At 44.6% G+C, this 17245-nt stretch overlaps 1 protein-coding gene across 1 annotated transcript; it reads right to left on the bottom strand.

Moving 5' to 3' along the window:
• Nucleotides 1-898: 898 nt before the first annotated feature.
• Atp23 (ATP23 metallopeptidase and ATP synthase assembly factor homolog) lies at nucleotides 899-17235 on the bottom strand. The gene is given in 7 exon segments (XM_027392272.2): nucleotides 899-1855; nucleotides 7348-7431; nucleotides 9494-9631; nucleotides 14078-14159; nucleotides 15245-15290; nucleotides 16922-17062; nucleotides 17065-17235. Coding segments are annotated over 7 exon segments (729 nt in total). The 5' UTR covers nucleotides 17099-17235; the 3' UTR covers nucleotides 899-1651.
• Nucleotides 17236-17245: the final 10 nt, after the last annotated feature.

The following is a 17245-nucleotide window of genomic DNA, read 5'->3' as shown; positions in this document are numbered from 1 at the left end:
ATTTGCAACACATGCATTCTCTCCACAGCCATGCCCACAGACTTAAGGACATCTCAGTCTAGACTTAATCAGTTGAAGTGTGGCTGAGAGGGCAATGTTCTCTTTTTCCTTTTGAGATGAAGTCTCATGTAGCCCAGGCCAGTCTAGAACTCACTACATAGCCAACACTGATCTGTTATTCCTCAGCCTCCTGCCTCCACCTCCCAGGTGCTATGATTATAGGCGCACCACCACACTGGCTAGAAAGATGTTTTCTGTATCTAAAATTCAGATACATAAACTGACAAAATATTTGAAAATCGTTACATGAAAAATGGTACAAATATATAAAAATTAAACTAGATTGCATTATAACTTGGCTACTTAGTTTTTGTTTGTTTGTTTGTTTGTTTTTAGTTTTTCGAAACAGGGTTTTTCTGTGGCTTTGGAGCCTATCCTGGTACTCGCTCTGGAGACCAGGCTGGTCTCGAACTCTCAGAGATCCGCCTGCCTCTGCCTCCCAAGTGTTGGGATTAAAGGCGTGTGCCACCAATGCCCGCATTGTAACTTGTTTATAGTGCCTTGATTTAAAAAAAAAAAAAAACTAATAAGGGGGACTGGAGAGATGGCTCAGCAGTTAAGAGCACTGGTTGCTCTTCCAAAGGACCTGAGTTCAATTCTCAGCACCCACACAATGGATTATAATCATCTATAAATCCAGTTCTAGGGGATCCAAGGCCCTCTTCTGGCCTCCTCAGGTACCAGGCATGCACATAATACACAGACATACAGACAGCAGAACACCCATATACATAAAATCTAAAAGAACAGTAAATAACAAATTATCAGACTGTCCCTAGGAAATTAAGTCATAAAGTCCCCAACACACACACAATTAACAGAGAAAATGACACTGACCTTGAGTGAATTATTTCCAACTTTCATTCTTTGCATTTTAATCATGACAAATGTCCTATAATGTGATCATGTCATTGTTTGTAAACACTGACTTTACTCTCCCGCCACCATCACACAGGTGCATGCTTCACAGATTTCATCATCAAATTTAAAATAATCTCATATAATAAAATTACAAATTAGAAAACGAAAGCATTAAAAAAATAAGTATACTATGGAAAATACAAAAATGTCATTCATTTACCTTATTTACTAAAATGATCAGCTATAAAGATCCAATTTTTGCCTTGCAGTTCAAGGAGTTCCTTTTTTGCCTTATTTATTTTTTGTAGTCAAATGCTAAAACCAGCCAGCACCTTCTGCACTTTTTACATTGTCTACATTCTGGATCCCATGCCTAACCAATCATTTGCATTGTATACATTCTGGATCCACGGTATCTAGCCCATAAATTACATTGTATACAAGCTGGATCCACTGTGCCTAACCAATCATTTACATTGTATACACTTGGTGCCCGAGAACATTAACATTGTATATATTGTGCAGAGAACATTTACACTGTAGACATTCTGTGCTGAGAACATTTACACTGTATACATTCTGTGTCTGAAAAGATTTACATTGTAAACATTCTGTGTCTGAGAACATTTCACCCCCTGCACTACATCACAGTACCTAATGGATCATTTACATTGTATACATTTGTGCATAAGAACCACCTTCCCCTCAGGGAAACGAAAGACCACCATCTTCATATATTGGAGTAATAGCGCTGACGGTTCTGGAAGTCCCGGTGAGCATACTGGGCATACATCTTAGTATGTGGGATCCTGCCAAAAGGCTCACGGTCATTGAAACAAGACTCAAAAACGTCATCCACGGCCTTCTGGGCCTCTTCTCTGCTGATGTTCCGAACAGCCAAGATGGAAAGAACAGCTCTGTCCCGCACACAAGTCTAAGGAAAGGGAGACCCGTGCAGTTTTTCACTTTGTTGAGAAAATTTAATCATATGACACCATTACGTATTACCTAAATTAAGATTCATTTCTCCAGGGCTGGAGAGATGGCTCAGAAGACCACTGGCTGCTCTTCCAGAGGACCTGGGTTCAATTCCCAGCACTCACATAGTAGCTCACAACTGTCTGTAACTCCAGTCCCAGGGGATCTGACTCCCTCACAGACACATATACAAGCAAGACAACACCAATGCATGTAAAATTTAAAAATTTCTTAAAAGATTCATTTCTCTTCCTGTTCTCTTATTAATTTCTACCATTCCAAAAATTCAAAGAAAATTAGTAAATATAACTCTCAAACCATGGAACATGTTTGTTCAATATAAGACAATTTAGAGGAAATTAAGACCTCCATTTTCAGCCATTGGTGGCACACGCCTTTAATCCCAGCACTCAGGAGGCAGAGGCAGGTAGATCTCTGTGAGTTCGAGGCCAGCCTGGTCTACAGAGCAAGTGCCAGAATAGACTCCAAAACTACACAGAGAAACCCTGTCTTGAAAAAACAAAAAAAAAAAACAAAAAAAAAAATCTCCATTTTCTTATTTTGGGGGAACATAACCAGATTCCATCCCCTGAAGCACCAATGTCTATCAAACAGTAATTCCCAATTTGCAAAATCACAAAAAAAGTTCATAGACAAGGTCCTGGCTGATTTTTTTAAAATAATTTATTTATTTTTATTTTATGTGCATTGGTGTTTTGCCTGCATGTATGTCTGTGTAAGGCTGTCAGATCTTGGAGTTACCGACAGTTGTGAGCTGCCAGGTGAGTGTTGGGAATTGAACCCGGGTCCTCTGGAAGAGCAGTCAGTGCCCTTAACCACTGAGCCATCTCTCCAGCCCGGTCCTGGCTGATCTTGCATAATTAAATTTAAAATATATTTAGAGGGGCTGAGAGATGACTTGTGGTTAAGAGAACTGCCCGCTGTTCCAAAGGACCTAAGCTCAGTTCCCCCAGCAGCCATGGTGGGCAGCTCACAAACACCTGTAACTCCAGCTCTGGGGATCTGATGCCCTCTTCTGGCTTCCACAAGCACCTACACTCATGTAGACAGACATTGAGGATCCCACAGAGCCACTGCATCTGGCTTGAATCCCAGAGTAACAGCACCCATGCTTTGTCTTTTGTTTAAAGTCAGCAATTCTTATCTGAGTTCTTCCTGAGAATTTCAGAGCCTTTGCAAAACTTAGTCTCCAGAGGACCTGGGAAAACCAGGAAGTCTCAGGCTGAGAACCGTTCTGGCAAAGTGTTCCTTCAAATAACTGCAGGTAAGAGGTTTGGGTATGCAGAAATTGACTTGCTAGAGGTACAATTTGTGTAACAATAAAAGAGGCTTTTACAAAGTCACCAGAGGTCAGTCTGTGGAGATTGATTCCCCTCCTGCTTTGGCTAACCCTGAATTACATTCTGGAGTGATCCTCTTTCTTCAACTGATCATCGAAACACTGACAACATGAACACATGACTAAAAATAAAATGTGTCTTTTAAAAATATATAAAATATTCTTCACACCTCTTTCATAACTTTTCAGATGACTAGTGACAGATTAACTTTTTACTGGTTATCCTGAGGAAGCAGGAAACCATTCACAGACACCCAAACTTAAAAGGTCTGCCTTCATTTTTAGGCAGAAAGAAAATTTAAACATAGTCTTTGCTTAGGCCTCAGTTTTGCTATGACAATAACATACCCATTATCTTGAATTTGTTGATCCTAAAATTTACATGTTTTAAGAAATGTAAGGCCCTGCCATTCCAATTCTCAGAGAGCTTTTAAAATATTTATTTCTCGGGCTGGAGAGATGGCTCAGTGGTTAAGAGCACTGCTTACTCTTCCAGAGATCCTGAATTCAATTCCCAGCAACCATATGGTGGCTCACAACCATCTGCAATGAGATCTGGTGCCCTCTACTGGCCTTCAGGCATTCATGCAATTCATGCAACACTGTATACATAATAAATAAATAAAACTTTAAAAAAAATTATTTCTCTCCTCTCCAAACTAAAATCCCATAAAAGATAACCAGAAGCAGACATGGTGGCACATGCTTGTAAAATCAATGCTCAGGAGACAAAGGCATTTGGACCAAGAATTCCAGGCCAGGTTAGGCTACATAGCATACATAAAACTAAGATTGCAGGCCTGGTGTGGTGACAGACACTTGTACTCCCAGCAGTTGGAGGCTGAGGCACGAAGAAGGCCTGAGCCCAGAACAAAACCAGCAACAGCAAGACCTACTCTCAAAGGAGCATAAATAAAAAATAAACAGCGATTTTTATGATAATCACCAATAGTCTCTGTTTTCCTGGTTTTACTTCGTCCTGAGCAGCACTCAGCTGGAAATGCTTGCTCATCAAAGAACAGAAAGCAGCCGGGAGTTGGTGGTACACGCCTTTAATCCCAACACTCGGGAGGCAGAGGCAGGCTCTGTGAGTTTGATGCCAGCCTGGTCTACAGATCGAGTGCCAGGATAGGCTCCAAAGCTACACAGAGAAACCCTGTCTCAAAGGAAAAAAAAAAAAATCCAGATGTTACAGGGTCAGAAGACCCAATGACAGACCACAATTCAGATTTACTCATATGGGAAGATGAGAAAAACAAGGAAAGGGCAAGACAACAGTGAAACCATCCTTAAAAGTCATAAGGAATCATACTATCTCTCTACCAAAAATTACCCATAGTATATGTAAATCTGTGCATACATATACAATTTAAATAAAATTTTCCCATTTGGGCTAACAACACTCCCCCCTCCAACCAGCATCTAACACAAACACCAACCCTCCTTTTGTTTGCACTAATTTTATATCAACCTGACACAGGTTAGAGTCATCTGAAAGGAGGGAACCTCAATTGAGAAAACACCTCCATGACGCTGGGCTGTAGGCAAGCCTGTAGAGCATTTTCTTAATTAGTGATTAAGTGGGAGGGACCAGCCCATCCTTGGAGGTGCTGTCCTTGGTCTGATGGTCCTGGGTTCCAAAAGAAATCGGGCTGAGTAAGCCAGCACCCTCTATGACCTCTGCCTCCTGCCTCCTGCCTCCAGGTTCCGGAACTGCCTGAGTTCCTGTCCTAACTTTTTTCAGTGATGAACAACAATGTGGCAGTGTGAGCCAAATGAACCCTTTCCTCCCCAACTTGATTTTGGTCATGGTGTTTCGTCACAGCCATAGTAACCAAAAGTAAGACAAACTGGTACCAGGATACTAGGCAATTGCTGTGACAGACCTGACCATGTTTGTTGAAGGGTTTTGGAACTTTGGGCTAGAACCATTGAGTGTTGAGAGCTCAGAGAGCTATTCTGTAAGAGTTAGAGTGTTGAAAGCAGTGCAGACTATGGAGGCCCAGCTTGTGAAGTGTCAAAGGGAAGCAAAGACTCTACCAGGCCATTTGTGTGAAGAACCTGTGGTATCTGGTTGTACCTTGTGCTGGCAGTCAAACTTGGTAGTGTAAGAATCACCCCAGTGGTAGTGGTTTTGAAGGCATGAAGGAGTTACAGAGAAGAGCTGAGGATTGACACTGTGAGAAGCCAGGAGAGGACACAGACAAAGCAGCAATTGAAGGCCCAGGATTGAGGGGTTCATGAAGAAAAGTTAAGGCTTTGCATGGAGACACCCCAAAAGAGCTTACTAGCGAAAGTGCAGCCCAATTACAGCAGAAGATCCCAGCATTTTGGAGACGTTAGTACCGTGGGAGGACCGCTAAGAACAGCAACAGCTGTGAGTGGGTCCTGTATGACCCTAGAAGACAAGCTGTGTGTGCTGCAGAGGACAGAGCCGGAGAAGTGGCCCAAGGCCTGTGGAGGAGCCCAGAAGATTGTAAGTGAATCCCCAGACATTGGCCATTGAGTTATTTACACTGTCGGAGTGTAGTTTTGCTTTGTTCAGATTGTGACTATGCCCTGGTTCTTGCCTCTTGAGGTAACAAAGTATTTAACTTATTTTTTATTTTATTGGAGCCCACAGTTGAGAGACTTTGAATTTTTAAGGAAAAAAAATTGATTTTAAAAGACATTTTGGATTTTTACAGAGACTGAACTCTCTTGGTTTTGTTTTTGTTTTCAAGACAGGGTTTCTCCGTGTAACTGTCCTGGAACTCTCACTCTGTAGATAAGGTTGACCTCAAACTCAGAGATCCAACTGCCTCTGCCTCCTGAATGCTGGGATTAAAGGTGTGCACCACCACCACCCACCACTCCCACCCACACACACACAAAGACTGAACTTTTAAATTATTTGAGCTAGTGAAGACTGCAAGTTTTAGGTTTGCAATATGTTTCCTTTTTGTGATATTTATTAATCTGAGATCTTGGGGGATGAACCAAAAAAGAGGCAAGGTTACGCCTTACAGTGCCTGCCGTGTGTCAAGTTTGCAAGAGGTCAATTATACATGTACATACACAAATAATTGTAGGACTATTAGCATACAAGGGAGGCAGGCTATGGTTTCACTTATATTCTCCACCCATCCCCATTAAAAAGTATACAGAGTTGGAGATGGAGGGATGGCTCAGCAGTTAAGGGCACTGGCTATTCTTGCAGAGGACCCAGGTTTGGTCCCCAGTACTCACATGGCTCACAACCACATGTAACCCCACTTTCTAGGAGATCTAAAGCTTTCTTCTGACCTCCATAGGCACCATGCACACACACACACGGTGCACTTACACACATGCAAGTAAAACACTCACACACATAAAATAAAGCATTTTAAATGTCCCAGAACAAGATCATAACTCTCTTAGACAGTCACATGGTTGACCCATCATTATGAAATAGAACTAATTTCCATCAACTTACACAGTATGGCAGTTTGTATTCTCTTCATGTAGGTAGGTCTTCATTTTGTTTTGTTTTTCTCTTTTTTTAATTTATATACTTAATTTTATTACACATACAAACTTCTGTCTGCATATTTGCCTGTACACCAGAAGAGGGCATCAGATCTCATGATAGATGGTTGTGAGCCACCATGTGGTTGCTGGGAATTGAACTCAGGACCTCTGGAAGAGCAGTCAGTGCTCTTAATATCTGAGCCATCTCTCCTGCCCCATATTGTTTTTTTTCAAGACAGGTTTCTCTGTATAGCCTTGGCTGTCCTAGAACTTGCTCTGTAGACCTGCCTCTGCCTCCTGAGTGCTGGGATTAAATTAGTGTACCACCACCACCTACCTGGTTTTTATTGTTGTATTTCCTTTCTTTGCATGTTGTTTTGCTTCCATCTTTGTGACTGTGTTAGAAGCCCTGGAAGTGAAGTTACAGACAGCTGTGAGCTGCCCTGTAGGTGCTAGGAATTGAACTTGGGTACTGTGGAAGAGCAGCCAGTGCTCTCAATTTCTGAGCCATCTCTCCAGCCCTGTGTATTTCCTTTCTTTACTCACTGCATCCACTCATGACACCCGTGAGAGTCAGTGATTCTGTGTATGTTTACCTGATGGTGTTGCTTTAATCCAAAATGCAACCTGAAGATTTCATTCACAAGTGAGCAGTCTCCACTGAGGCTTGCAGCTCGGATCTGCACAAACACAGAGGGTAAGTGACAGGAAAGGGCTCTCTGCCTATCCACAGCCAGCCAGCATTTAAAACTGGGAAGGAATAGAAACTCGGCATGTATTTCCGAGACTCCAGCACATCTGAAACTTCCTTCTAAATCATCTCTTTAAACATCTGTTAGCAAGGGCAGAATCCCAAGATTATGCTACACAAATCGGGGGCACTGTGGCAGGGGAGTTAAATAGCTCACCAAAGGGAATTTTCTAAAAATTACCTATAGTCTCTGAAGGGACCAGCTTCCCTTTCGGCAGCCATAACAGCCGAACACGTGCTTGCCATAAACCTGCCTTGGTCACTTAGAGGTCAGATGCCTGCCTTGTGACAAGGAACCCATCAGAAGTTAGTCACTAGAAAGTCAGATGCCTGTCTCGTGACAAGGAACCAATCAGAAATTAGCTGGTGGCGCTATGCTTTACGACCCTGGGTGTGCTTTACAGACAAGCACACAGCAATGAAGTAGAGAGCATAGCAACCACCCTGGGAGGGCCTATGGGCCATAACAACCAGTTGGCCAATCAACACAGGGCAAGCCCTCCAAGCCTGGAGGCACACCAATCCTGAGCCTGTGCGTACCCCTAGACACCCCCTTACGCTGCCCTATAAAGATCTGTGCGCAGCGGCTTCAAACTGTCTTTTCTAGCCATCCGCCATGGCCGGTGGGTGAAAGACCCGAGCTAACATGGGGTTAGCTCGTTAAATTACAATAAAGCCTCGTGCAGTTTGCAGCAAGCTCTCGAATCCGCCTGGTGATTGGGGTGACCGAGAACGTAGCCTGGGACCCTGGATACTTGAGTTTTCCGGGGGTCTAACAGAACTACCCCCATATATAGCACAGCCTTTAGTCACATTTTTGGTAATTCACTGCCAAGAGAATGGTCCGCTTCTTGTTACCTCTACAATAACACAGCGGCATTCCATTGTGGGCTCAAGTTACTGAACACGTTAGCTAACAGGCATTAGGCTCATAACACCGGAGAGAGACGCCTACTTAAGAACCCAGGTTTAATCTTCCCTCCAAATAATGAGTTTTAGTTAGATGCAGTGAGGGCACATTATTTATATCAAGGGAAGGAGGAAACAGTCTACATTAAAGTGCATGCTTGAGATTTGTTAAGTTGGGGGCTGGAGAGATGGCTCAGCAGTTGAGAGATTTGTTAACTCCTTAATCTCTCATTATAATGTACTCTTCAAATGCTGAAATTCAAGTATGGAATGTGGAGCATATTGATTTCCAAGAGCAACCCAAAATTACTAATGGCAAGCATCTTTTTATGTTGTACTTTTGAGGCTAAATGTTTTACTCCAGGGCAAACAATGACTGCCTATGAGACACAGCAAGCTGGTTATGAACCCTGGTAACCCCGACTCTGCCACTAACTCTAGAATCCAAACAACTTTCACTCTGCACATCTAGCAGACAAGGATCATAATTGGACGGATGTGAAGATTAAACGAGAATCCGGAAGGGCTGGGCACTTAAGGAAGTGGCGGATTGCTTACCTAGCATGCGCTATGCTCAGGGCTTTCCCCCCGCACCGCAAAAGCAAACCCAAGGCTGGGAGGGTAAGCTCAGCTTGACTATCGCAAGAGGCCTTGGATTCAAATCCCAAAACAATAATAATGAATAATTTTGTTAAATCATATGGGCATGACCCTCGGTGTACCACAGAGATGTAGCTTATTATGATTTAATCCAGCCAATACTATTATTAGGCTTTTTTTTTTAAGAATTTATTTATTTGTAGCATATAGTGTTCTTCCTGCACGTTTGCCTGCACACCAGAAGAGGGCACCAGATTTTTTTTTTTAAGATGGTTGTGAGCCACCATGTGGTTGCTGGAAATTGAACTCAGGACCTCTGGAAGAGCAACCAGTGCTCTTAACCTCTGAGCCATCTCTCCAGCCCCATGTTATTAGGTCTTGAAGATAACACTTACAACAAGTCTACAAAGAGGAATATGCTTAAACAGCTGCATCTGAATAAAGCGCTCTGGAGAAAACATATGTTCTACAATGAGACTCACCTCCGAGCACGCCAAATGTCTGATATCAGTAAACCAGTGGACATGAGCCCGACAATGATCGAACGCGTGGATGAGCTCGTGGGTGACGACTCTGCTCATGTGAGCCTGATTGCGGATGTTATTCTGGCACAAAACAATCTAGCAGACACGAAAACAAGAGAAGTTCGCTCTAAAATCTGCTCGGTCAGTAGATCCCACTTTGTCTCTTGCCTGCCACCTGCTGGAAGCCTTGACTCACACTTCCCCCTCAAAAACCCCTCAAAACCCACTTCCGGTGACTAACCCTTCCCTCTTCTCTCTAGGCCACACCAGCATGCCAATTAAAGACTGTTCATATACCGCACCGCCTGAGCTGATCATGCCAGTTAGTCTCCGATGCTGCAGCTCTGTGGTTCTAAGAATGGGCTTTGGGAAGAAACAGCCATATTTAAAGCACGGATCCTGGCCCTACTAGCTCGGCAAGCTGCCAAATTTCTTCATATATATATATATATGAATGACATGAGTGTGGGTGGCCACAGAGACCAGAAGGGGGCCTTATATCCCCTAGAGCTGAGGTTACTGGTGACTGTGCACCACCCAACAAGGGCACTGGTCCTCTGAAAGAGCACTAAGTGTTCTGGGCCATCCCTCCAGATCCCTGAGCAAGTTTCTTAGCCTCTCTGTGCCTCGGTTTCCCCAACTGTAAAAAGGAGATGCTTGTTAGCAGAGAACTGGGAGACAAAGTGAGAACATATATAAAGTACTTCTTGGCGGCCTGGAGAGACGGCTCAGGGGTTAAGAGCACTGGCTGCTCTCCACAGGACCCAAGTTTAATTCCTAGCACCCACATGGAGGATCACAGCCATCTGTAACTCCAGTTCCAAGAGATACTACCCTCTCTTCTGCGTCTGTGGGCACCAGTCACACACATGGCATTCATATAAAAACGGTCAAAACAGCCATGAAGATAAAATAAAAATAAAAACAGATTTGAAAGCGAGCAGGTGAAGGGTTACGTGAGAGTTAGGAGGGAGAAAAGGGAATCGGGAAATGATGAAATTAAGATTCTAATCTCAAAAATATTTTTTAAATTGTTTAAATAAAAATTTATTTTAAAAATTAATAGAGCCCTGACCTATCAAATGAGTGGTGGCAAAATTTAAATAGAAGGAAGGAAAGAGGACAACATATGGAAGAGGAGAGGAAGGGCGGAAAGAACGGAAGCTGAAAGTCGGACCAAGAAAAGAAGGTCAGGAGCCTGCAGGCCTGAGCCAGCCTGTGACATGGGCTGAGGACAAGTCATACAGACCTTGCCTGCATTCTGGCAGCAGTGAGAAGCTCTGAAGGGAGTGCCGAAACACGGGTGTGCTTTTGTGTTTATCCTTACATCTACAGCCAGAAGGATAAGTGGGAGACGGTCAAAGCCGGGTTCAGATAAACGAGATGAAGGCCACTGTGGTATTCTAGGCAAGAGGCAGAAGGTGAGCTAGTTAAGAATGGCAGGAGCCAGATGATAATTTAGGAGGCAAAGTAAACAAAAATCTGGTGATGAAGATGGGGCAGGAACCAGAACTATCTATAAATTTCTGCTTAAATAGCAGAAACATCTACTGAGATATGTAAAACCAAGCTGAGCATGGTGGTACATACATGTAATCCCAGAAAGTGGGAGGTGAAGGCAGGAATACAAAGTCTCAGCTACATTGAGACCAGCCTGGGCTACATCAGACACTGTCCCAAAAAAAAAAAAAAAAAACTGAAAGAAAAGAAGGAGGAAGGGTGGGAGGGGACAACTAAAAAACCAGATTAAGAGACGCTAGAGGATGGTAAAAATCATGAGTCTGAACTTGGGCAATCCAAGCAGGAGTGCTAAGCGAGCATTTGAATACACAGGTGAGCATCCAAAACAGAAGTCTGACCTAAAAGAGGAACAAGACTCCTAATCAGAGCAGAGAAACAGAAAGCACTGAGGGGCCTCAACATTTCAGGGCTGGAAGGGACACCAGCAAAGGAGCCATCAGGAGAAAGGGCATGAAAGTGCAGACAGTGTCATCAGCCAACATCCTGTAGACTCCATGCCCCTGCTATCCCACACAGAGACTTGGAGCTTGGAGAGAAGGTCAAGATATTTACAGCAGAACCGCGCACAATTGCAAGGCTAGAAACAGTATTCGACAGGGTGAGCTCTGATGCAAACATACAGTGGAATAGTATACAACAGTGAAGTTAAATAAACCAGGCAGGGCACACAGTAGCATGGGAAAACTCACAATGGCAATCCAAAGAACTACCTTACAGGGGACTATATGCTGGAGGATTTTACACTTCACAAAGCCACAAAGGACTCATGCTGAGTCCACAACACATTCCATATAACTCAAAATAGTCTATGCAGGAGGCACAGAAGCAAGTATCCAAACAATGGGATATTGGACTGCATATGTGGGTGAGAAACTCAGAAAAGCAGGGAATAGTGCCCACAGTCAGGGTAAGGAACGTGAGTCAAGAGGACCACACAGGTATCTGAAGTCCTGAGAACATTTTACTCCTCCCATCTGGGTATCAGTTACACAGAGGCTTCCCCTATTACTGAAAGTATATACACATGGGTTTTCTAATTTTCTGAACAAATGGAAGACTTCATAATAAAAATTCCAATTCAAGACAGAATGGAGGCCAAGCGTTGGTGGCGCACGCCTTTAATCCCAGCACTCGGGAGGCAGAGGCAGGCGGGTCTCTATGAGTTCCAAGCCAGCCTGGTCTCCAGAGTGAGTGCCGGGTTAGACTCCAAAGCTACACAGAGAAACACTCTCAAAAAACCAAAAAAAAAAAAAAGATAGAATGGAATAGTATACGACTGTGTTTAACACTGCCCAGAGTTGAGAGTTCAAAATGTCAAAATGTTCACTCTATTTTTCCCCCCGAGACAGCCTCTCTAGTCCAACTGGCCTCAAACTCTCTATATAGCTGAGGCTGGCCTTGAACTTCTGGTGCCCAGTCTCCACCTCCCGAGTGCCAGGATTACAGGTTAGATTACGGATTCTGCAGTGTCAGGGATGAACTCAGGGGTCCATGTACATTAGGCAAGACCTCTACTGACTGAGCTACTGCCCCAGCTCCCAAACACTCACTCTACTTAACTGCCGCAGGGGAATGGGCAAACCTATCAAGAGCCTTTGAGAGCTGTCCATAATTCAGTTACCAATTTACAAATGAGGAAACTAAGAGCAAGAAAAATAACTTGCCCAAGCCCACATAGCTAATAAGCAGAGGGACTAGGATTCCGGCTCAAGTCTAAAACCCACAGTGCTCACCCATATTTCTGTAGACAGTTATGAGTAACCAAACACACATGAAATTTCCCAGTCGGGAGCACTTGGGCCGAGTTAAATGTAGATTATATATTCAAATTGGAAAAGTTACATGCAAGGCCTTCAACGACCTCCATCATGTCACATGATCCACCTGCTGCCTCCAATATCCTGTGGGAACCCTCTAGTGACTTAAAGCTAATAATAAAATTGAGTGTTCAAGCTAATTTAATTCTCGTCACTATCCTAAAAGATAGATGCAGTCGTTATCAATAACACGACAACTCTCCCCCCCCACATTCGAACCTTACCTTATGTGGTAGCCTCAGCATTCACAGCCGCCCACCACACAGCTCACACTGGTTTCCAATTCTAGACCCCCTTTTTCCCACATGTCCCCACCCTCTAGCTATGCTACACAGCATGCTATTCCTCCCACCTGTGATTTCCTAGTGTTCTGGTGAACAGTGTATGTCTTCTCTGCCTTTGCAGGGGATTGTGTGTCTTCCAGCTGAGTCTGTTAAGTGGCTTTCAATCAACACATTGCTATCCTGTCATGGTGACCGCCTGCCACAGTGTGGACCTTAACTATCCTCCACAGGCCCAGGAACTAAAGGACTGGTTCCCTTTTTATTTTCTAATGCCTATATGTGTTTTGTCTGCATGTACATCTGTACACCACATGTGTGCCTGCAGGGGCCAGAAGAGGGTGTTGGATCCCCTAGGACTGCAGTTACCGATGGTTGTAAGTGGCCATACGGGTGCTGGGCACTGAATCTTGTCTTATGGAAAAGCAGCCAGTGTTCTTAACCACTCTCTCCATCCCCAAAGGACTCGTTATCCTGCAGAACTTCAAAAGCAGGGCCAGGTAGAAGGAAGTTAAATCACTGAGCATGAGGGAGCTATGGTGACCTTGATGCCCATAAATATAGTCCCACTATGAAGTTCTGACTTAACACACGCCACAAAGGCAAAGGGGTCGAGTGACCACGGGCTGACACCATGAGCAGAAATAACTCACTCCTCCTTATGAGTTCAATTTCTCAGCCACTTGTTGCAGGAACAGAGAGTTACCACACCGAATATCCTACTTGCTCAAATTCTCAAATTTACTGTTTAAGGAGTTCGTGTCTTATCTCCTTCACAAGAGTAACATTAAGGACCACGACTGATTTTTTTGTTTTTAAGTACTATGCAAAGTCTACCAAATAGAACACCCAGTATGTGGAAAGTGTTCGGCAAGTATCGGGAGGGAGTAAAGGGGTGAACACAATTCAGCAAAGACACCCACCTGAGACGTTGAAGCGTCAAACCCTCCGCTGACGTTTCCATCACAGTCTTCGCAAGAAAAGTGTCTCCCTTTGTTAACAGTACTGTGGAGCATGGGGAGATGTAAGCGTATGAAGGAATCAACCCTTGTCCTCTTTTTAAATTGTTTCTGCCTTTTACTCCACGCTGTCCAAATCAGCAACTGCAACTCTGCAATATCTGCAGCAGTGAAGCCTCAAGAGCTGCAGCCTGAGGGAATTCTGTCCCCTCAGACACCGACTGTTTCACCGATAGGAAGGGAATTCACCTAAATCTCTGTCCCTCCAAAGAACTCAAGATTCAAAGGCTGAGGTGGAATTCTGCTCCTCAAGAGAGGCTGAATAGCAAGCATCTCACCACCTCTCCTTCTCTCATCTCTCCAGAACACTCTATAAACCCTTCTCCACCTGGCTCCTCACCACTTCCTGTCAGCTAGTTGCTGGTCCAGCCTCCTGACAGCAGGCGAGTTTTATTTAATCAAACACATCTTTGCATCATTAAACAAAGTTTCCAAAACATAAACAGAAGTAATGCACCTTAAAATAATATTCTACAACAAGTCCTGGCCAGGACACCCTGGACCACATGGCATAGCCCTTCCACCACTAACACCTACAGAGCCTGGCAAGCCATTTAACACAGCCAGGGCTCTCGCCTGTAGAATAAAAGAGATCATACCTGAAGGCTCCATACTACTTCGCACTCTTTAAGGAATCTATCAAGGCATGACTAGGACCGCACTGCAAATATGATGGAGTCCTTCCTTTGGGCCAGGGCATTAAAAAGTAGCTATCAGAAGTCATTTCCCCTAATCCACTCTGAGTTAGTATCTAGAAGCCTCCTACTAATTAATCCGAGTTAAGGTTTCTTCACCACAGTGTCCTAGGCTGGAGGAATAGAAGGGCCAAGTTTGGGAATTACTTTCAGGACGAACTGTAAATATTGCCTTTACTAATATTCAGAGTGAACAGTAGAACCAGAGACTGGGCCAGGACAAAAGACAGCTGAAGAGAACAAGGCCAGCCTGGAGGACACGCAGCCTGCCATTGTGGACCGAGAAGGCTTTGTGTTCCAAAGTAGAATAGTTCTGTAATCTTAGTTCTGGGGGCTCCAGAATATTCAGTGACATTTAAAAAAAAGATTTACTTACCAGCCTGAGTGTTTCATAGCATCTAGTAGAAGTTTGACATAAGGGTCTACAAAGATAGTAAAAGTATGTTCATTAGAAAACGCAGCACCAATTAATCATCCAAATAGAAGATGTCACAAAATAACTCACAAATACTACCTTAAAACCGATTTTTAAATGGGTATGGAACATGTAAATTAATACCAAATCAAGTCTTGAATGAAATAAAACGTTAACACAAAGACCAAAGTGGTGCCCACAAGCATCTTAGTATCAAAGGCTGGTTTTGTTTAAACTACTAAATGCTGTATTACAGCATATATTAGGAGACCAAGGGCATCTTGGGTCACAGTCAGAAAAACAAAAACAGCATAGTACCTAGATTTGAGGAAGGCGGTACCTACACTGTTCTCTATGGTAACATCATGCCCCATTCTCAGTACCACATTCCAAATGGGACATGCCAAGCAAAGAACTTGCCAGCCAGTTCTTCAGTGGGGGCTGGCAACTGGAAGAGTGTGAGTCTATGGTTAACAAGAAAGAAAAAAGTGGGGTTAGGGATTTGAGCCCAGTGGTAAAGGCAGGCCTGTGGAGGGCAAGGCCTTGGGTTCAGGCCTCACCTGGGGGGGGGGGGGGTGGAGCTAACTCAGGGGTTAGGAGCACTTGTTGCTCTTGCAGAGGACCAGGTTCAGTTCCACACAGTGGCTCACAGTCCTGAACACCAGGAATGCAGGTAGTGCGCAGACATACATGCAGGCAAAACAATCATATGCATAAAATAAATCTTTAAAAAAAAAAAAAAAACTTTTTAAAAAGAAGAGAGTTAAGGGACTGGAGAGATGGCTCAGTGGTTAAGAGCACTGACTGTTCTTCCAGAGGACCCGGGTTCAATTCCCAGCACCCACATGGCAGCTCACAACTGTCTGTAACTCCAGTTCCAAGGGACCTGACACCCATGGCAAAACATAAAATAAATTAAAAAAAAATAAAAAGGAAGAGAATAAAATCTTTGATCAGTTGACTACTGAATTATGATGATCAACTCTGCTATGAAACGTTAACCTATTATCTGGGACAAATACATTTAACTCTTACTTCCTTAAATAAATCCGAAGTAGGCAGGCAATCTATGCGGGTACAAAGCAACAAGACTCTAGGGCCGTGTCTCTGGGACTGGTGAGAAATTGCTCAGCGGGAACCTGTGTGCCTGCCTGACCTGTGGCAGTGATAACAAACGTTTTAGAAGTTGGGGCCTCTTTGAGAACACGATGAAGCTAGGAGCTCTCTCCCCAGCAAAGAGCACTTAGGTGCATAAACGCGGGGTTTCTCAAGAGTTTCTACCCCAGGATTCTCCTCTGTCCCTATTGCAATGAATGAAGGTTAAAGAACATCCACCTCAGCCCACCCCACCCCCACCTCCGGGAAGGCTGCACAGCCAGAAGACCGCCTATTAATGGGGTCCTCCCCAGCTGTCACCCTACTTACTGCCCCTGCTGCCGCGTAACTTACATAAGAAACTGAGCTGTGACCCAAAAGGACAGACTCCTAATCCGAGTAGTGCGGGAGTACCCAAGCCCCCACCGGCCCACGCAGCTCTGGGGCTCAGTGGGGTCCCTGGCCTTCCTCGCCCCCGGGATCTGATGTCACTCCCAGCCCCAACCCCAACCCCAACCCCAACCTCCAGGTCACCGCTCCTACTCGTCTCTAGCGTCTTCAGGAGCATGAGCGGGCAACTCTGGTCCCGGGTGAAGAGGCTGGAGAGGAAGCCCTGCTGGGGCTTCCCGTGGGCCCGCGGCTCGGGCGAGCCTGGGGAGTCGTGCCGCTGCAGCAGCGCTCGCGCGGGCCTGGCCCGCCACCGCCCGGAGCTGCAGCCATGCGGCCCGCAGGCCTCGCCGGCCTCTCCGCCTCCTCCTCCTGCTCTTCGTTCCCTTCAGCCGTCCCGGGGACGCCGCTTCCGCCGCCCGGCGAGCCCTCAGTCCTCCAGTACTGCAGGGTAGCTGCTATCAGCTCCGGGCGGGGCTT

Source organism: Cricetulus griseus (assembly GCF_003668045.3).
Source record: "Cricetulus griseus strain 17A/GY chromosome 1 unlocalized genomic scaffold, alternate assembly CriGri-PICRH-1.0 chr1_0, whole genome shotgun sequence".
Lineage (NCBI taxonomy): Eukaryota > Metazoa > Chordata > Mammalia > Rodentia > Cricetidae > Cricetulus > Cricetulus griseus.
This window is presented reverse-complemented; position numbering and strand designations above follow the sequence as displayed.